Consider the following 21,937-nt stretch of genomic DNA (forward strand, 5'->3'; position numbering starts at 1 on the left):
AAGGGCTTATGCCCGAAACGTCGATTCTCCTGTTCCCTGGATGCTGCCTGACCTGCTGCGCTTTTCCAGCAACACATTTTCAGCTTATGGTCACTGCCCTGGGACATTATTCACCTTAAGCTCCCTCATCCAGTTTGCCTCACTACACATCACTAAATCCAGTACAGCCTGTTCCCTAGTGGGCTTTACCTCAAGCTGCTCCAAAAATAAATTTCACAGACATTCCATGATTTCCTTTTCTTGGGATCTGTTCTCAATCTGGTTTTCCCAGTCCACCTGTATATTGAAGTCCCCCACGATTATTGTGAGAGTGCCTTTCTCACATGGCTTTTCCATCTCCTCATTTATTTACTGCCCCAGTTCCTCACTACTGCAAGGGTCTTTCAAGTGCAAAATTAGTGTAACATAATTCAGTACAACCTCGGTTATCCAAATTTTGGATTATCTGAACAAGATCTCAGGGTCCCAATGCTTGGGCCTCTCCCCATGGCCATTCGATTAGTTATCTGAACCATTTGGTTATCCGAACAAAATACTCCCATCTGTGTTCGCAAAATTGAGGCTGTTATGTCCTGGGGTTCTGTGATCTTTTGAGCTTTTGTTTAAAGAAAGCATTGTGTGAAATGCTTACCCTGCTGGTCAATACTGAATGGAACTAGCCACCATGGCAACTTTCAGGTAATTACACTCAATAAAGAGACTCATAAATTTAAAATGGTTGGTTATAAGAGCATTTAATAAGTATGGAGTACACTTTTTAAATGACTCAATGGAATAAATCAATGCAACTATCATCTGATTTTGTGTAGTTGTTTAAAAATCACTTTTCATTTATTCTAAAAACCTGTTTATTTACTTGTAGTGGGCTAAACTGTATTTATTGTAATAAATGCTTTTAGCTTACACTAAGTTGCCACACTTTGTTTTAATGAGTTTGAGTTTGATTCATTGTTGTCACACGTACAGAGATATGGTAAAAAGTGTTGTTTTGCGTGCTATACAGGCAGATTGCACCAATCAAAGGGCATCAGGATGGCAGAACAGAGTGCAAAATACAGTGTTAACATTTGAGACGCACATTCAAAAGTCTGACAGCAGTGGGGGAAAAAAGCTGTTCTCGAATCTGTTCACATGTGTATTCGAACTTTTATATCTTCTGCCGAACAGAAAAGGGTGGAAGAGAATATAACTGAGGTGGCAGAGGTGTTTGATTTGAAAAATAATATTCTCAAATGCTGCCTGGCCGCTGCAGTTCAGGATAGATTTCACACTTTATATTATTGGAAATAAATTGATGGGAGCGGCGTGGTGGCTCAGTGGTTAGCATTGCTGCCTCACAGTACCAGGGTCCTGGGTTCGATTCCCGCCTGACTGTGTGGAGTTTGCACATTCTCCCCATGTCTGCGTGGGTTTCCTCCGGGTGCTTCAGTTTCCTCCCACAATCCAAAGATGTGCAAGTCAGGTGAATTGGCCATGCTAAATTGCCCACAGTGTTAGGTGCATTAGTCAGGGTAAAAATAGGGTAGGGCAATGGGTTTCAGTGGGTTTCTCTTCGGAGGGGCAGTGTGGACTTGTTGGGCTGAAGAGCCTGTTCCCACACTGTAGATAATCTAATCTAATGTAATCCATTCCCTATAGCTACCAGCCTTCCCTTTCACCCTGACAGGAATATGCTTTCTCTGGATTCTTGCTATCTCATTTCTGAATCTATATTGTTCTTAAATATATTCAATGGCTTTGCCTCTGCAATCTTCTGTGGTAGAGAATTCCACATGTTCACAACTATCTGAGTGAAGAAATTTGTCCCCATCTCAGTATGAAATGGTCTACCACATTTCCTGAGACCATAACCCCTGCTTTGGAACCAATGTCCAGTGGAAGTACAAATGTTGAATTTATTCTGTCCAGCCTTAATAATAATTTTATCCATTATTAGGAGATCTGCTCTCATTCTTGTAAATTCTGTTGAATACAATCCCAATCACACAATCTCTCTTCAAAGAATAAACCTGCCTATCTGGAGTATCAGTCTTGGCTGCACTTCCTCTCTGGAAAGTATGTTTTGTTAGGGAAGGAGACAAAAACTGCACACAATTCTCCGAGTGTGCTCTCACCAAGGTCACGTAGTTACAGTCAAATCCTCTTACAATGAAGGACAACAGGCCATTTGCCGCCTTAACTGTTTGCTGCATCTGCATGCTTGTTCATAATGATCAGTGTACAAGGACTTTCATACATCAACCTTCCCAATCTATCACCATTTAAGTTATACCTTGCCATTTCGTTTTTCGTACTGAAGTGAACAACTTTGCATTTATCTACATTATACTGTATCTACCTTGTATTTTCTTGTTTACTCGACTTGTCCAAAACAACCTGAAGCCTCTCTATATCCTCCTCACCATTCACCTTTTCGATTAGTTATATATTATTTGTAAACTTGGAAAGGTTATACTCAATTCCTTAATCCAAAACTATTGATTTTTTGTTTCGTGTATAGCTGGGGATGAAGTACTGATACCTGGGATATCCCACTTTTCACTCTGAAAGCAAGATATTTATTCCTACTCTCCCACTTCTTCCTAATCTGTCTTTCCTACCTGCTAACCAATTTAATTCATGCCCCGTATATTTCCAGCAGTTCCTGTGCTTTGATTTTCCACATTAAACTCCATCTCATGCTGAGGATCTTTCACTTCATTTTTTTTCTCAGCTGTAGCTTTGAAAGTTGCAATGGGAGGTCATGCAAAAGAGAATGCTCCAACTATCTCTTGGCAGGTCTACGTTGGGGAAATACATGAGATTGTAGCAGGTAGCCATTTGTTGCTTGATAACTGGTGTTACATTGGATATCTACAAGATTTCATGGATTTCTGTACAGGCTCATCAGCCACATCAACAGATGATACCTCTTGTCTCCAAACATCTTTGTCACCCTCTTTGACTACCTAGTAGTGCTGGTCCCTGAAATTTGTGTTCTAACTATAATTTGTCATGTAGCAATCCTGTCTTACTGCTAAAATAATTGTTATTGATTAAAAATTGTTTTAAAAGTAATCATGCAGGAAATATAGCCAGAAAACCTTTTTCTTCTCAACAGGTTTCAATTATGTATTTGCAAATGAACAAGGCATGGTGGCTCAGTGGTTAGCACTGCTGCCTCACAGCACCAGAGACCCAGGTTCGATTCCAGCCTCGGGTGACTGTGCAAACTCCAAACAGACATTCTCCCCGTGTCTGCGTGGGTTTCCTCCGGGTGCTTTGGTTTCCTCTCACAGCTCAAAGATGCACAGGTTAGGTGAATTGGTCATGCTAAGTTGCCCGTAGAGTTAGGTGCATTAGTTAGGGGGAATGGGTCTGGGTGAGTTACTCTTCGGAGGGTCGGTGTGGACTAGTTGGGCTGAAGGGCCTGTTTCCATACTGTAGGGAATCTAATCTAAAAAACATTTCTTTTAAATGCATAGGAATTGTTTATTCCCAATCTTCACCATATTGTTGTAGTAGATAAGTGCAGCATTGAATGATCACTGTACATAAAACCTAACTTTCCATTCAACTGACATTATGGGGCTGCAAGTTGCATGCATGCATTAGGCCACCATCAATTGCAGACAGCAGAGACTCTGGATGTTGATGCTTTATTCGATAGGTGAAAATAGAACCAAAGAAAATACAGTTCCACTTGGCAGGGCAATATTGTCCTCGATAGACTGTGTATCTCAAGAGGTGGGAATAAAATCCAAGGTTATTGGGGTCAAGGTGGCCTTTATATATGTTTAATCTGAGAGTAATTCAGAGGAAAGTTACATGTGTTATGCTCCACTGTGGTAGTGCGCAGTAAATTGAGAGGCACTATTCCCAGAGTTGTACTAAATGTTTTTTTAATGTTTACACAGCACCCAATGCACCTCACTTTCAGATTGAATATATGGACCACATTTGTGTAGTGGCACAGAACACTTATTACACATGTGCATGCACACACACCCCTGCCTATTATGGTGTCCCTCTCTATTGCACTGTAACAACGGCCTCATGGAGTCATAGAGTTATACAGATTGGCAACAAACTGTTCATGTCAACTTATTCATGCCAAGAAAGTGTCCAACACTAAACTAGTCCCATTTGCCTGTGTTTGGCTCATTTCTCTCTCAACCTTTCCTGTTCATGCATCTGTTTAAATGTTTTCTAAATGGTGTAACTTTACCAGCATCTACCGCTTCCTCTGACAGTTCATTCAACATACGTGTAAAGATTTCCCCTCAAGACCCTTTTAAATCTTTCTCTTCTCAGCTTAAAAATATGTCCCCTAGTTTTGAACTTGCCTATCTTAGGGGAATGACTTTTGCTATTCATCTGATCTATGCTGCTCATGATTTTATAAACCACTATACAGTTAGATCCTTTGTGGATGCAGCAGAATTCTTCAGTTTCTTCTCATGATGTTCAAGAAGCATGATTTGACAGATTGAAAGGTTACCAGCACAGCTCCTGCTGTCAGTTTGCGTATTTTCAATTTCACCATCTATGAAGAAAAGTACAGGAAGTGTGATGATCCCATGTGATATTACCAGACAAATCAATTACAGGTTGAAAACCTGGCTTGATAGATCGTGTTTTGTTTCGGTTTTCATGAGGTGATCCCTCACTGGTTTTGTTTTCACAATAAAACTGAAATTTAGTAAACACAGTAGAAGTGGAATATCCCACTAATCGCAGAACACTCCTTTACAAGTTCTGAACAAAACAATCTCTAAAACAGAACCCAAAAACACCCCTTTTACAGTACTCAAATAGTTTCCTAATACCCAATAGGCACAAGTTAAGTACAATTCTAGCACCTAGATTGGAAACACAGATAGTTTCTTCCTGGAGATAGCACACACCAGACCTTAAACCTTAAACTTCAATAAATCTCTTCAGAATTTTATCCCAACATTTTCTGATTTGGGATTAGTGATCCTTTGCTCTGAGCTAGCCTATTTTCCTCGATTCTCCTCTTTTCAAGAGCACTGCTCTAAACAAACAATTCCATCCAAAGCTGACATAGAGCTGTCCAAAACAAAATTAAACAGAGAAAAAAAACTCAATCTGTGAGTGTTTCCCTTATTTAAGAATAAGTCTAGAATTTTCTACCAGAATTGTAAAAATGTAAAGGCAAATAAAAATCCAACAGTTCTGCAAAAGTAGAGCACTGAAACAGCCTTAGCAAAGGACAATGGCTATAGAAATACTTACAAATTAATAATTAGCTTTAATCCAAAATCCATGTCAAAATCCAAAATTTAAGATGTGATTAAAGTATAAAATCTCAAATGCTGCAGAGAAGTGTCAAAGGAAAAGAAGCACCACAGCTTTAAGGCTGACTTGGAAATGAAAATGAGATCTAATGGAGAAAATGTAAACTTAGTCTGAGTAAATTAAAAATGCACTCAAAAACAAGAATTTGCCTTCACAGGTGCTATCCCTCACAAAGACAATACTACTGAAGGAACATTAAATATACTATTCCTCTCTTTAGGTAGCGGCAATACAAGCAGAAGTGGCTTTGAAGAAGAAAGAGTGTGAAGACAAACTTATCAAAGCTGAACCTGCTCTAGTGGCTGCAACTGCTGCGCTGAATACCCTAAATAAGGTATGGTCACATTTAGCAGCATTACATTAGCATATGATACTCTTTCAACCCGAGGACATACATTCAATAAGTCTCAAAAATTGTTGGATCTGTGTGGCCCTTTGCTTTCTTATTTCCATCACTGCTGCAATGTCTGGTTATTCAGTTTTTGAGCATTTAGGTAGAGTGTGTAGTTTGGTGTGGGGATCCTTTACCATGACGGTTAGAATAATTAGGACAAAATTTGGGGGACTGGTTCCACCACCTCTCCATCCTTTTTGCTTCCTGCTGGAAAATTTGGTTTAAAATGGATTCAGCATGTGGCCTGTATCACCAAGAATAATAGAATGGCATTGTCAGAGGAGCATCCCTCCAAGTCTCAAATCATCCCGACCGGGACAATAAACGATTTGTTCAAAACATTGGGTTTGATGAAGGACCAATGCACTCAAAGCATTAACTTTGTTTATTATTCAACAGATGCTGTGTTTCCCCAGCACACTCAGTTTTTGTTTCAGATTTTCAGCATCTGCAATACTTAATGTTTATAATAGATGCTATTCCTCCCCCCGCCCCGAGGAATTGGAATCATGGAATTTCCTACCCAGCATCAGTGCAAGTGCCTCCACTATAAGAAATGCAGCAGTTCAGAACCAGGGTCATCTACCATTTTGTCAGGGCAATTAGAGATGAATAAATCTGGGCTTGCCAACTTCACTCATATCCTGAGAAAACTAGTAAAAAAAATACATTAATATCTTTTGTGGAAAATTGAGATATTCATACACAGTAGTTTTTATGCTGTCACAGTGCAGTGTTGATCTCTTGTGGACTTAGATTGGTTGTAAAATGTGACTCTTTTTGCTGTTTCTGTTCTAGATGAATTTGACAGAGTTGAAAACCTTTCCCAATCCTCCTGTGGCAGTCACAAACGTTACTGCAGCTGTTATGGTGCTCTTAGCTCCCAAAGGCAAAATACCTAAAGACAGAAGTTGGAAGGCTTCTAAGGTCTTCATGGGAAAGGTGAAATATTTTGATGATGTGAACATTGTTGCTTGGTTGTAGTAATTTAGATACAGTTAGCAGAGACATTTTATTTAGAAAACCGAAAAGAAGGAACTTCATCGATTTGATAGAAGATAATTGTTTAAAGGAGAAAACTTAGTCATTTGATTTAAAAACAAAATTCAAACAGCGGAATCTTACTGTGTTTTTGGCTAAGTCTGAATTACATTGAGTTCCGTGGATTGATTCTTGTCCTAAGGCCAAGCAAGTTTTCTCTTTTCTTCCCAAAATTGGCACATGAATTGAAGTTTGAGCCCGCACAGTGAGTGTCCCATCTGATTTCTGTCCTACCTTACCACATGCCATTCCCCACGATTGACTGGCATCTCAGGTGCCAGTGTCATCTTTAAAAGCCTGTTGTGCACCTGGACCAGTTTTATCAGTCTGGAGCTGCCCTGCCTGATTTTTGTTTTGATTCTGAAATGTTTTATTGTAACATATTGACTTCATCTGTACCTATATCATATTCCCATCTTTGTTTCATGTCCTCTGCTGATTATTTACAGGTGAGAAATAATATACAACTTTTAACTGCTTTTGTCCTATGTTTAATAGAGTATGAAAAAAAGACAAGCAAATAAATTAATCAGGTTTCATGTTAAAGTGAAAAATCTTGTGTTCATATTTCCATCACTGCTGCAGTGTTCGAACGAAGCCCAGTGCAAGCTGGAGGAACAGCATTTCACTTTCTACCTGGGCACTTTACAGCCTTTAGGATTCAACATTGAATTCAACAACTTCAGAGCATGAACACTACCCTCTATTTTGATGACACCCTTCACCCGCAGTGTCTTGTTTGCACTGATTTGCTCTCAACCAAACCAGATTATTTTCCCTATCATTGTTCCTCTATTTATGACCTTGATCTCTCTCTTCCTACCATTAGTATTCCCTTTGTATTTTCTCACTCTGGCTACTCTCACCATGTGCTCCGCTCGCTCCTCCCCTTTTATCAAAAGCGTAAGAACCGTCGTTTTTCAGCTGTCTTCATTTCTGAAGATATCAATGGGCTCTGTTTCTCTCTCCTACAGGTGGTGCCAAACCTGCTACATTTCTCCAGCCTTTTGCTTTTTTTTTAATTCAGCATTCCAACATCCACAGAATTTTGCATTTATTTATATTATAATACTTTGGATTTAAAATGAGTTGGTCAAGTAATTACCAGTTTGACACCTTTATCAATATTGTAATAACAGTTGAGTTCTATTCTATATCCACCAGGTTGATGACTTTCTTCAAACTCTAATAAATTACAATAAAGAACATATCCCTGAAAACTCACTGAAAGTAGTAAAAGAACAGTATCTACAGGATCCAGATTTTAATCCTGATCTGGTTCGCACAAAGTCATTTGCAGCATCAGGTCTCTGTGCATGGGTTATAAATATCATCAAATTCTATGAGGTAAGAGATATTTTCTAACCATAGTTGCACTGCTTCAATATTGTAAAGCAAATATTAATTTAAATAAGATCACACTTATTAATTTCTTTTCAATTCTGTAATTATGAAAAGTGAGTATGCTTGATATGTGAATTATTTAGGTTTTTTTTCTTGAAACTATTAGTTAAAGTATTTAGACAGCCTGTGGTCACAGCAATTCTAAAAACAACTTAATGATGTTGTCCCATTGGCAAACTGTAAAATCTTGTTCTGTCGGGTGAATAAATTACAGATTTGTTCATCATAATTTTGCAAAGCTCTGTATTCAAAAAATGTGTTTTTGGAAAGTAAAATATGAAATTCTTTGGTCATTCAGGAAGAGTGAGAAACCGGGTAACTACAAATCTGCCAGTTTAACATTAGTTGTGAGGTGGTTCATGGAATCTATCTTCAGGCACTTGGCAGATGTTAATTAATAGAAGAGATCAAATATGTATATGTGAAGGCTAAATAATGTTTGATTAATTGAGGCAAATCTTTGAGAGGAGGTCACTAGCAGAAAAGTGTGTTGCTGGAAAAGCACAGCAGGTCAGGCAGCATCCGAGGAGCAGGAGAATCAATGTTTCTGGCATAAGCTCTTCATCAGAATGAAGGGCTTATGCCCAAAACATCGATTCTCCTGCTCCTCAAATGTTGCCTGACCTGCTGTGTTTTACCAGCAATACACTTTTTGACTCTGATTTCCAGCATCTGCAGTCCTCACTTTCTTCTTGCAGATGGTTGACAGGTGAACATCTGGGTGTTGCCTTACTAAATTTGTGATAAAGTTTCTCAGCAGAGAATATACAAAGGTAAACTGAGTTAGTAATTCATAGGAGCATTGCTTATGAGACCCTTAATGATTGGTGGACTGTGGCAAGTGGTATTTTCCAGATATGTATAGTAGGGCTTAAGCTCTGCGACAGATAAATGAATGGCTTTTGTGAAAATTAGTGCTTTGATATTATACTAAATTTGGAAGCATTGTAGATGATGTAGTCAGGAGCAAGAACTTTATCAGTAACATAGTCCAAACGAGTAGCTAAAATTATGGCAAATGCATTAAATGGGGGAAGGTCACTCTCAATGAATTGGAGGAAAGCAAATTGGATTTCCTTTTCAGTTGGAATACTAAGAGCTTGAAGGAGCAAAGGAATCTGAGTGTTCATGTACAGTCAGTTTACTAATAGCTCATTCACAAGTACAAAAAATTATTAAAAATGCAATAGGATGTTGGCCTTTATCTTGAGCATTGTAATACAAAAATGAAGAAGAAGTGGTATTCTAGTTGTACAGAGCTTTAATCAGGTTCCGTTGTTATGAACCACACCCAACCCCATCAACACATATGAAGAAGATAGTCTAGACCCCAACTTTTTCTTAGTTTAAAGGTCAGTGTAAAATGTTGTGTTCTGAAAGCAATTCAATTGGTCAAACTACCAGGCTTGAAACAAAACACAGTTTATTCATACACTATAATTAAGATACAGACAAAATAAGAGAATTGGCGTAACCATAACTCTATTGAAATGCTTAACAAAATAATATTTATTTTAACTACTTCTAATTAACTGTTCCAATATGGTGACATCCCATAAACACACTCTTGGCAAAGGCAAATTCAGTAAAATAGATTGTCTCTCATGCAAATCTAGCAGCAGGAAGAGAACCCCTGCATTTAGTCGCAACAGAGAGAGGAATAAGAGATTCCACATCCAGCTTCAAGATCCCAGCAACTGCAGAAAGCTAAAACTAAAACTCCTGGTTCTGTGGGAGTTCGACCTTACCCGCTTCTATTGTTCCAACAGTTTTTTAAAAACGCACAGAATCCTGCCTTTTACCCTGTATTCTGCATTCAAGTTCAGCCTTCCAAAATGAATCACTTCACACTTTTCCAGGTTGAACACCATCTGACACTTATCAGCCCAGCTCTGCATCCTGTCAATGTCTCATTGCAACCTACATCAGGCCTCCACACTGCACAACTCCATGAACCTTTGTGTCATCGGCAAACTTGCTAACCCACCCTTCTACTTTCTCATCCAAGTCATGTATAAAAATCGCAAAGAGCAGAGGTCCCAGAACCAATCCCTACGGAATACCATTAGTCACCAAGGGCCAGGATGAATATTTTCCATCGACCACCACCCTATGTCTTCTATGGGGCAGCCAATTCTGTATCCTGATAGGCAGGTTTCCCTGTATCCAGTGCCTCCTTACTTTCTGAGTAAGCCTACCATGCCTTGCTAAAATCCATGTCCACCACATCCACTGCTCTATCTTCATCAACGTGTTTTGTCGCATCCTCAAAGAATTCAATAAGGCTTGTGAGGCATGACCTGCCCTTCACAAAGCTATGCTGACTATCTGTAATCAAGCTATGGCTTTCCAAGTAATCATAAATCCTGTCTCTCACAATCCTCTCCAGTACTTTGCCCACCATTGACAAAAGGCTAACTGGTCTGTAAATCCCAGGATTATGCCGGATCCCTTTCTTGAACAAGGGAATAACATTTGCCACCCTCCAATCAACTGGCACTACTCCAGATCATTGCCAAAGGTGCAACAATCTCTTCCCTTGCTTCCTGTCGTAACCTAGGGTAATCCTGTCTGGCCCAGGGGATTTATCTATCCTTATGTTTTTCAAAATTTTCAGCACATCCTCCTTCCTAACATCAACCTGTTCTTCATGTCAGTCTGATTCATGCTGTCCTCAGAAACGTCAAAATCCCTCTCAGAAGTGAATACTGAAACAAAGTATTCATTAATGACCTCCTCCAACTCAAAAGATTATGTTGATTGTAAGTTTTCCCAGTTGAAGCTACATCAGGATTTGTTGTGTATTCTTTCAGCCAGAATTAGCAGTCGGACATGAACAATATAGGCAGCTACATCTGCTACAGCACTCAGCATGGTCAAGCTTTAATAGTTGTTGCAATTGCTGTGGTCATCCTTGTTCTTCTACTGAGACATGTACATATTCTGTTAAAATTGTAACCAGTCCTCACTGGCTCAAGACCTAACATTCAACTGTGTTTTATTTCAAGTGGCCGTATGGCCATTCACAGTTTTCTCACTGAGATCTCCTTGTAATTACTAAGAGCAGACTTGGCTTCAATGACAAATTTCATCACAGTGATGTTTGCCTCGAACACCTTAGCATTTTCCTGCTCTTGCTTCCCATTTGTTGAGAGTATGGTATTATGTATGGTGTCCCAAAGTATGATCCATTTTGCTTCTACGTTGTGGAATACCAGGGTGTACCTTCTCAGTTGAGTTGAGGAACTGTTGATTTTTATTTGGATAGGCAGAATGGCTAATACTGAAATGAGGACAGCATTTCTATTTCTAATGATAAAAACTTCAAGGATCACACAATTATTCTGGCTGGCACGGGAGTGATCTGTATCACAGACAGCATTGTGATAATGTGTGCACTAAAAATACTGTTTCGATTATCATGTCTGATGATATCAGGCCATCTAGACCCAGAGCCCTGATCTTGGATAATCAGAAGGACCCTACCTCATGAACTCTTCGACTGAAATCCCTTAGTAGGTAAAAATGTTCCCATCTTAGAGATTCTTATGAAAGCACTGTATGGCACATTACAAAACTGGTCTTTCGCTTGTGAAATGGAGCACAACTTGTACTCATGAAGTTAACTGGTCATATTCAAGTTGAGAACCAGATGGAATGAATGAATTCTGAATTGTTTGGGCTCTTATATCACGTGTAATAATGATTTACTTACAGCAAAACCTATACCTCACTCAAATGTTTTCTTTAAATACCACCTATCCCACCCCACCCCAAACCCGTGTTCCTGGAGGAAAGCTGCAATGTCAGTAATCCAAGTCAGTAATGACTCTCTGTACACATTATAAATTGGCTATAAATCATCTGAAAATTCTGTGCACATGGTCATTCCTGCCAGCCAAATGGTTAGAATATGCAAATATATGTGTATTCTTCTAAGCAACTTGCTCACTTTGCCTCTCATGCTTTCTATTCCTTGTGCTCTGTCTCACTCTGGCCCTGTGTCCTTCTCTTCTTAATGCAATTGTATCTGGCTAAGTTCCTTATCCTAAAGATGGTAGAGTAAATTCCAACAAATCCTCTCCAGAAATCTTCCTTGAGTAGAAAAGAGAACATCTGGTGAGTTTTTAGTTCTCACATTTTGCATAAAGTATTCTAAATGTAGCCAAATCAAAGTCTTGTACAGTTTTAACATGACCTGCCAGCTCTTATACTCAATATCCCATCTGATGAAGGCAAGCATATCATATGCCTTCTTGACCACTCTGTCCACCAGTGCAGCCACCTTTGGGTACCTGAAGGTGGCTGACCTGAACTCCCAGATCTCTCTGCTCATCAACTTTTCCCAAGGCTTCTGTTACAGTCTAGTTCACTCTAGAATTAGACTTCACAAAATGCATCACCTCACATTTGCTCGGATTGAACTCGGTCAGCCACTTCTATGCCCAACTCTCCAGTCGATCGATATTCTCCTGTGTTCTTTGACAATCCACTATGCTTTCTGTTACTCCCACCAAACGTTGGGTCATCTGCAAACTTACTGATCAGACCACCAATGCCCTCTTCCAGATCATTAATGTATATCACAAACAACAGTGGCCCCAGCACTGATCCCTGTGGAACACCATTGGTCATCTTTCTCCATTTCGAGAAACTCCCTTCAACTACTACTCTCTGTCTCCTGTTGCTGAACCTGTTCTTTATCCACATAGCTAGAACACCCTGCACACCATGTGTCTTCACTTTCTCTATTCGTTTACCATGAGGAAGCTTATTAAAGCCTTACTAAAGTCCATGTATATAACATCTACAGCCCTTCCTTCATGTATCAACTTGGTCACTTCCTCAAAGAACTCTATTTAGTTGGTAAGGCATGATCTCCCCCGCACAAAACCATGTTACCTGTCGCGGATAAGCCCATTCTCTTCCCAAACATAAATAGATTCTATCCCTCAGTATCTTCTCCAGCAATCTTCCCACCACTGACATCAGGCTCACTGGTCTGTAGTTACCTGGAATATCCCTACTAACCATCGGGAACAGGGGGACAACATCAGCAACTCTCCATCCTCCAGCACTTCACTTGTGTTTAAGGATGCTACAAAGATATCAGGGCCCCAGCTATTTCCTCTCTCTCGCTTCCCTCAGCATCCTAGGATAGATCCCATCCGGTCATGGGGATTTGTCCACCTTAATATTCTTTAACATGCCCAACACATCCTCTCTCCTTATGTCAACGTGATCCAGAGTAAACAAACTTATATCTCTAATCTCAACATTCATCATGTCCCCTCTCCTCAGTGAACACTGATGCAAAGTAATCATTGAGAATCTGACTCATTTTCTCAGGTTCGACACACAATCCTCCTTCCTTATCCTTTAGTGGACCAACCCTTTCTCTAGTTTCCCTCTTGCTTCTTATATTTGAACAAAAGGCTTTGGGATTCTCCTTAATTCTGCTCGCTAAAGTTATTTCATGACCCCTTTTAGCCCACTTGATTCCTCGTTTAAGGTTGGTCCCACTCTCCCAATATTCCTCCAAAGCCTGTTCTATTCTTAGCTGTCTGGACCTTATGTATGCTTTCCTTCTCCTCTTGGCTAGTTAAAAAAATTCTCCTGTCATCCACGGTTCATGAATCTTGCCTTTCCTAACCCTTGTTTTCAAAGGGAAGTGCCTATCCTGCACTATCTTTAACCTATCTTTGAAAGCCTCCCACATATAGAGTCATAGAGATGTACAGCATGGAAACAGACCCTTCGGTCCAACCCGTCCATGCCGACCAGATATCCCAACCCAATCTAGTCCCACCTGCCAGCGCCCGGCCCATATTCCTCCAAACCCTTTATTTTGTAAACCTCTATAAGGTCACCCCTCAGCCTCCGACGCTCCAGGGAAAACAGCCCCAGCCTGTTCAGCCTCTCTCTGTAGCTCAGATCCTCCAACCCTAACATCCTTGTAAATCTTTTCTGAACATTTTCAAGCTTCACAACATCTTTCCGATAGGAAGGAGACCAGAATTGCACGCAATATTCCAACAGTGGCCTAACCAACGTCCTGTACAGCCACAACATGACCTCCCAACCCCTGGACTCAATACTCTGACCAATAAAGGACTTCCCTTCAAATAGCTGCCCCCATTTCCCAGCTCCTGCCGAATTTTGATATAATTAGCCTTGGCCAAGTTTGTAACTCTTCCCTGAGAACCACTCTGATCCTTGTCTAAGAGTATTCTAAAACTTACAGATTGGTGGTCACTATTCCCAAAGAAACCCCCCACTGTGATTTCTACCACCTGGCCTGGATCATTCCCCAACACCAGTCCAATATGGCCCCTTCCCTAGTTGGACTATGGACATATACTGCTCTAGAAAACTTTCCTGGATGCTTCTTACAAATTCTGCCCCATCGAGACCTCTGACGCTAAGTGTATCCCAATCAATGTTAGTAAAATTAAAATCTCCCTGAATCCTGCTTTCAGGACCTCATCTCGTTTTTTACTTATATCATTGGTGCTTATATGCACCTCGACAACTGGCTGTTCACCCTCCTCCTTTCAGAATGCTCTGCAGCCAATCAGTGACATCCCTGACCGAACACCTGGGAGGCAACATCCGGGAGTGTCATTTTCAGCCACAGAACTGCTTATCTACTCACCTTATAATAGAATCCCCTATGACTATGGTCCTACAAGTCTTTTACCTGCCCTTCTGAACAGCAGAACCCGCCACAGTGCCATGACCCTGGCAACTGCTGCCCTCCCCTGGTGAGCCATCTCCCCCAACAGTATCCAAAACAGTACACCTGTTTTGGAGGGAGATGATTGCAGGGGTTGCCTGCACTGCCTTCCTACTTTTTTTCTGCCTTTTGGTCACCCATTCACTGTCTCCCTCAGCAATTCTAATCTGCGGTGTGACCAACAGTTTAAATCAAGAACATGCTCATCAGAGATGAGCTTCTGTAGGTCGGCCACGTCATCCACATGAAGGATTTTGCACTCCAAAGGCAATAAGCTGCAGCCAGCTGAGCATAAAGGCCTACACCAAAGGACATCCCATTCCCCAATGCAATAACCTCTGAAAGCTACTGTCAAAGCCTGCAAGCCTTTAAAAGAAGGGTTAAAAACAAACTGGACAGATTGAATACAAAAATGTGCACCACCTTGTAATTTCAACATTTGAGGAAACCTGAATAAAGTCCTCACAGAACAAACAAGTACACCACAAAACCAGTGCCTTCAACCACCACTCCAACAGTGACTTCATGAATTGTGTTTGCAATCAGATTTACAAATGAAAGTTTAACATAAAATCAGATGTGAGGCTCTACAAACCTCGATGGTGAATAAAGTTATCTTTCAAAACAACAGAGATTTTTAAAAATCTCAATATTTTTCCTTGCTCACAGCTGGTTGCTCGATTTTCCTAGTCATGCTGCCTTACTTCTTCCATGTCATTATTCCCTTAATAATAATATTTAATCTCAACTTGTTCTTTGTAGCTTTTATTTGCCCTGCTCGTCTTGTTTACTAATTTGACTTACTTATCCTTTTCTTATTTATCTGTTTTGTCAATTCATTAGCTTGTTTCTTGTTTAGGTATAGCTTTTAGAATAACTCCTGTCCTCCTCCTCACAACTCGTGTCAATGTCCTGTAAAGTGGGATTAATTCTCTTACTGACAAAGCACCTTCACCCAGCTTGTTATTGAACTGCTTTATTCAGGCCTTTCTGTTGCTATGCTGTTGCCTCCCATGCGGACTGTGATGATTTGCTGCTCTCCTTTCCTTTCTGTGCTTTATTCATCTTTCCGAAATGTATGTTTCTATAACCATTCTATTTATTTATCCTTTAACCTTTTGTATATTAAGATTTCACTGATGCTGAAGTTTTTGCAAAGTGCATTTGACCCATTTGATGATTCTCTGTGATTATCCAGCTCATGCACCTAATCGGGGGAGGGGAGGGGGGGGGGGGAGAGAAAATAAATCTATGCTATGGTCTTTCATTAGTTTGTCAATTCTCAGAATAACTTAGTGGATCAGTGCACACTCATAACTGCTTCTGCATCCAGACTGCTAAATTTCTTTGTCAGATGTTTTACTAATAACAGACATGTCAGTTTGACACACAGTACAATCATGTCACCATCTGATAATCTCAGGCGAGTTTAGTCAGAACCAAAGTGTCAGTCAGGTGTTTATCTTTGCCTTAAATGCAGTTGTATGTCAATCGATGCGCAATCTGATTAGTTTCCTATTATTTTTATATCCAGTGTTTCCACCTGAGGTCCCATTGTTTCCAACTCACGAGGAATTATCATCATAAATTGGACATTTTTTAGACTGAAGTGGAACTTTACAATTTGCATTCTTGTTACCCAAAGCCATAAAGTATAAAATAAATAAACCCACAGTGCAATTACTCAAGAGCCCCCCATTACCAGTTAAGAGCTGATGAGAAATGTTTATTTTAAAAGCACTATTCAAAAATTACTCACGTTCTTAAAAAAAAGTTTTGAAGAAGTTATTAATTGCATTTTCTTGTCACTGCTAGGTGTACTGTGATGTGGACCCAAAACGCCAGGCTCTAACCCAAGCAAATGCTGAGTTAGCAACAGCTACTGAAAAGTTGGAAGCAATCAGGAAGAAACTTTCAGTAAGTACTTCAGAGCAACAAGCTTAGTCTTTTAAGTAAATATTGAACAACAATATGCCTGAAATCCACTAAAACTTGAGATAGCTGCTTCAAATGAGGGAAAGGTCACTGTCTAAAGCTCTTCAGCCATCGTGCACTCAGATGCATTGGAAACTAAAAATTTCCGACTGTGTACATTTGATAGTTAATGACAATAGCAAATCTTAATTGTAGTTATAGTGAGTAACATACAATTGTGAAAGGAACCGAATTGGTTTGCACTTTACATGATCAAGGTGAAAGTGCAAAATGCATATTGAAAAATATTTGTTTTTAAAAGTATATTTTTGTGAAGATAAACAAAATTTGATCAATCAAACCTATTCCTTCCATAGACAGTATCCAGTTTACATTATTATATTTTGAAATTCATTCAGGTTCATGAGGTAAAAGCTTGAAAAAAAAGAAAGTTATTCCTTGTCCTGAGACAGAGGAGAATAGGGAAATAAGGAATTGGGAATGAAAATAGGAGCTAAAAGTAGAATAAGACTAATTTGAAAATACCAGTAGAAGTAAAAGCCATCTCAAAGGTACAAAAGAAGTTGACATTAAATCTTTCATTAAAACCTTGACTTCGTTCAAAATCTTCAAAGAAGTAATGGAGGAAAATTTAGAGAAAGAAATGACAGCAACAGGTGAATTATTTTTCCTCAAAATGGGATCTTGAGACCTTTTTGCTACTACCACACAGGATATCTTAAGACTTGAGGATGTCTGGCCATTGTTTTAAACAGATTGAAAATCGTATGGTTTTTGCACGCAGTTTCCCAAAAGGTGTTGCCAGAAGGCAAGCATGCAGCTGGAAAATATATTTGCATGTTGTTAGATAATAGCAATAGAAATGATTTTGCATGTTACATAAAACTTGAGTTGAGAGATATAGTGCTGTCTGGAAATCAAGACTTTTGATCACTTTTAAATATGAACAGATGTTGGCAAAAGAAAATAATGGATGTGTAATACTGATGGACAGTGATTCTGAATCTACAGTTCGTAATACTGATGAAACAGTGAGCATGTCTGTTGATTATCTAAGGAATGCATCTATAGGTATAATTATGATACATCTTCACAGTGTGTAGTCTCCACAGATAATCACAGCTTTTCAATTTTACCATTAAAGCCTTGGTGACTAAATTAGGTCAGGTACTGCTGAGTCATAGATGTTTTCCTCTTTATGTAACTGGAGTGTCTAATTAACAGAAAGTAATTTTGACTTTTGGCATTGATTCTCTTCTTTCTGTAAGGGAGCAAGATCTGCACCCACTACTTGTGTTTGCTTCTGACTTCAGTTCCTGAGCTCAGGGTCTTTGACAGAGTAAAAATACTGGAGTACCTTACAACAGCAATGACAAATGAAAGGGTTGGGGTGGGGTAGGGAGCGGAAACAGTTAAAAGATGGTTTTAGTGTTAATGAAACTCCTGTTTCGATGAAGCATTAAGATTAAGTGAAAGCAAAACAGTACTGAAATTTAAACCACTGCCCACATCAAATCCATTCCTGATGCATCACAACCTATTGTACAAATTCTTCAGCTACCCTGGAAAGCTGAATTGACAGTAAGATACAGTTTCCGACTACAAAAAAAGGCACTAATCTTCTTGAAATTATAAAGAAGTAAATGTCAACAAATGATTTTATTTAAGACTACTTCCAGGCATCAGGGTTTCTAACCATTGTATAAATGAAAATCATAGCCTGTGTGTACACTTTCCCATAAGGTGCTCAGAGGAGTTAAGTGTGCGACTATATACTGCATTTAATGACATTAAATATAGGTATCTAATTACATTGCAAGCATTTCTCTGATCAGTACTGAATGCATGGGCAATCTTTTAGCAAGAAAGTTTGTGATTTAAGATTTTCAGCATCTACAGTATTTGACATCCTCTTATTGTGACAGAAGATGATCATTCAAGCTATTTGAATAATTAACTACCTGGACATTTTATTGTACTTTCTATAGCAGCAACGACTTTGTTACACCTACTGAACCCAGCCTATTTGGTCTCTGGTTGCAGAACTGATCCCTTTTTCTAATTTATTGTTTCTTATCACCTGATTTTAACTCCTTGTATGTTTTTCTATCAACACAAAAATGCAAGTTGAAAATTTAGTAAAGGCAAAAAAAATCCGATTTCAAGTTATTTGAATGTGAAGGTTTTCTTTGTCACGTGAAGTTATTCCACTTTTCTTTCAGTACATTGTCTTTCTTTCCAAATATTTTCTCGATTTGGTTTTATCCCTGATCTGTTTTCATAAACTTTTTACCTGTTTGCAATATTTGTGAAACACAAACCACATTGCTTCTTTGATTCAGTAAGATCTGGTCACTAATAAATTTGTCTTCAACTCGAGAAAGCCACTTATACCCATGTGTACAGTTTTGACTTAACTAATTTTTCTCAACATTTCCCAGCTAAGCAAGCTTCTAATTGGTGCTCCTTGGTATATTCTTCAGCTAACTCCTCCTGAGGACGAGAGCAACAATCAGGAGAGGGTAGGAGGTTGGAGCATTGGAGGCAGTGGACGTTACCAATTATAGCCTGGGTAGACAATGGTGGTGGTTGACATAAAAGAAGGTTTCCTTTGCTCAGTGGTGAGGTGGATGAGGAGTGTGCGGATGGTGGGTGTGTGACGGCAAACATTTCCCTTATACCATCAGGTTTTCTGACCCTTCAAAACTTGACTATAGTTGTTAAATTTAAATCAAATTCCCAATTACATTGTGGGTGCCACTTAAATATGATATTAATATATCCTGCCTCATGAGGGTAAGAAAATTTGTGGCAGTTGCAGAGATGGCATTTTGGAGATGCATTCTCTGATAACAATGTTTATATTGCCTAGCCTCTATCCATCCACTTTCTCCTTCACATCACTAGGTCAGGGTTAATATTAAAGCTAATGTGTTTGGATTTTTTTTTGTTAATCTTAATCACAGTACTTTTTCTTAAGATTTCCATGGTATAAATGATTAAAGCAGACAATGATAACTTGAATGATAAAATGCACTTGCAGCCTTGATACTTGTGTTATGTAACAACATTGCTGTTCAGAACAACAGGACACTTGTCAGCAATCTTCAATCTCTTAATCTTAAGCAAAGCCACTTAGCACAATTTTCTCCTGCTCTGTAAATTGTGAAAAATTGCAATTGTCTAGTGAAGCCTGAATAATTAGGATGACTACTGCATTATGTGAGAGACAAAATACTGACTGCTTTGGTTCTAATTTCTGTTTACTTTGGTTTTCTATTTGAACTTAAATTACTGTAATTCATAAGATTAGTGATATGATTTTGCTCCACTCAATCAAAAGAGCTTATGAATACTTTTCTTACTACTTATTTATTCCTATTTAAATCCTCCTTCTACATCCTCATAAAATATAAAAAATATTTTTAAGAATGTTGTTGTTAGGCATAAATGCAAGCTTTCAATTATTGTTTCAACAATAAATTAAATATTGTTTTGCAAGCGAAAACTTAATGTTTCTTTCTCTGTCAATAGGATCTAGATGCTAACCTATACAAACTCACTGCCAGTTTTGAAAAAGCCACAGCAGAGAAGATACGATGTCAAGATGAAGTTAGTCGAACCAACAGGACAATTGAACTCGCAAACCGACTTGTCAAAGGGCTTGAGGTAAGACAATACCTTAAAACATAAGAATAGGAAAATAGAATGTTATTAATGAAAATGAGGTCATTCGTCCAAATAAGACTTAGTTTTCAGTCACTTTTATCTACGTTGCTTCCTTTGACCTCTTCTCTCCTATAAAATATCTAGTAGTCTCTTTATTCTACTTTTTATTATCCACAGCTTAATTGTTTTACTCTTAGGTTGTGCACAGCACTGACAAGACACCTTCTTGCCATTTCTAGCAGTCGTAAGGGCATTTGGAGTACTATAGGATGAGACCCTTACTCCAATGAAACTTGAGTCTATTTGAACTTGGAACTGAGTTCAAATAGCCTTGTTGAGTTCAGGTTTTCCAATTTTTTTCTGTCATATACCATCCCCTTTCCCCAATCAGTAAAAATGGGGTCTGTCAGAAAAGGGATTGGGTTGAAAATGGATTCCTATTATCATTTGGTTATAAGAACATAACATTAGAACATGAGAAATAGGAGTAGAAATAGACCATTTGGCCCTTTGAGCTGGCTCTGCCATTCAATAAGATCATGGCTGATCTTTTTGTGGCCTCAGCTCCACTTGCCCTCGCTCTCACTGTTACCCTTAATTCCTTTATTGTTCAAATCTATCTTAGCTTTAAAAACATTTGCTGAAGTAGTGTCAGCTGCAAAGTTTGATGCACTACACATGGTCCCCAACTCCAAATCATCTGTTTAAATTGTGAATAATTGCGGTCCCAACATTGATCCCTGAGGCACATGACTAGTTACTGATTGCCATCCAGAATAGCACTTGTTTATCCCCACTCTTTGCTTCCTGTTAGTCAACCAATCCTCCATCCATGCTAATGCTTTACCCATAATGCCATGCATCCTTATCTTATGCAGCAGCCTCTTCTTTGGCACCTTGTCAAAGGCCTTTTGGAAATCTAGGTACACCACATCTACTAGGTCCCCGTTGTCCACCGTGTTCATAGAATTCCAAATGATTAGTTAAGCATTACCTGCCTTTCTTGAAACCATGCTGCATCTGCCCAACAGGACAATTTCTATCCAGGTGCCTTGCTATTTCTTCCTTAATAACAGACTCAAGCATCTGCCCCACTACAAAAGTTAAGCTAACCGGTCTATAATTCCCCATCTTTTGTCTACCTCTCCTTTCAAACAGTGGCATCACATTTGCTGGTTTTCGATATTCTAGAACTGCCCCAGGGTCTACTGAATTTTGGAAAATTACCATAAGTGCACTTACTATTTCTCCCACCATCTCTTTTAGTACCCTGGGATGCATTCTGTCAGGGCCAGGAGACATGTCTATCCTTAGCTCCTTTATCTTGCCCAACACTACTTCTCGCGTAATAATGATTGTTTTCAGGTCCTCAGCTACCTTCATCTCTTTGTCAATTATTGGCATGTTATTTATCTCCTCCATTGTGAAAACCAACACAAAAAACCAGTTCAATGCTT

General features: G+C 39.1%; 1 protein-coding gene across 1 annotated transcript in view; it reads left to right on the forward strand.

Annotated features, from left to right (window-relative positions):
• The window catches only part of LOC122550241 (dynein axonemal heavy chain 11-like), a 456,308-nt gene that overhangs the window by 287,351 nt on the left and 147,020 nt on the right, over window positions 1-21,937 (forward strand). The window contains exons 58-62 of the mRNA XM_043690997.1: window positions 5,522-5,635; window positions 6,494-6,637; window positions 7,901-8,083; window positions 16,692-16,793; window positions 20,346-20,480. Coding sequence (XP_043546932.1) covers window positions 5,522-5,635; window positions 6,494-6,637; window positions 7,901-8,083; window positions 16,692-16,793; window positions 20,346-20,480 — 678 coding nt within the window. The remainder of the gene's footprint in view (window positions 1-5,521; window positions 5,636-6,493; window positions 6,638-7,900; window positions 8,084-16,691; window positions 16,794-20,345; window positions 20,481-21,937) is intronic.

This window comes from Chiloscyllium plagiosum, chromosome 5 (genome assembly GCF_004010195.1).
Source record: "Chiloscyllium plagiosum isolate BGI_BamShark_2017 chromosome 5, ASM401019v2, whole genome shotgun sequence".
Taxonomy (NCBI): domain Eukaryota; kingdom Metazoa; phylum Chordata; class Chondrichthyes; order Orectolobiformes; family Hemiscylliidae; genus Chiloscyllium; species Chiloscyllium plagiosum.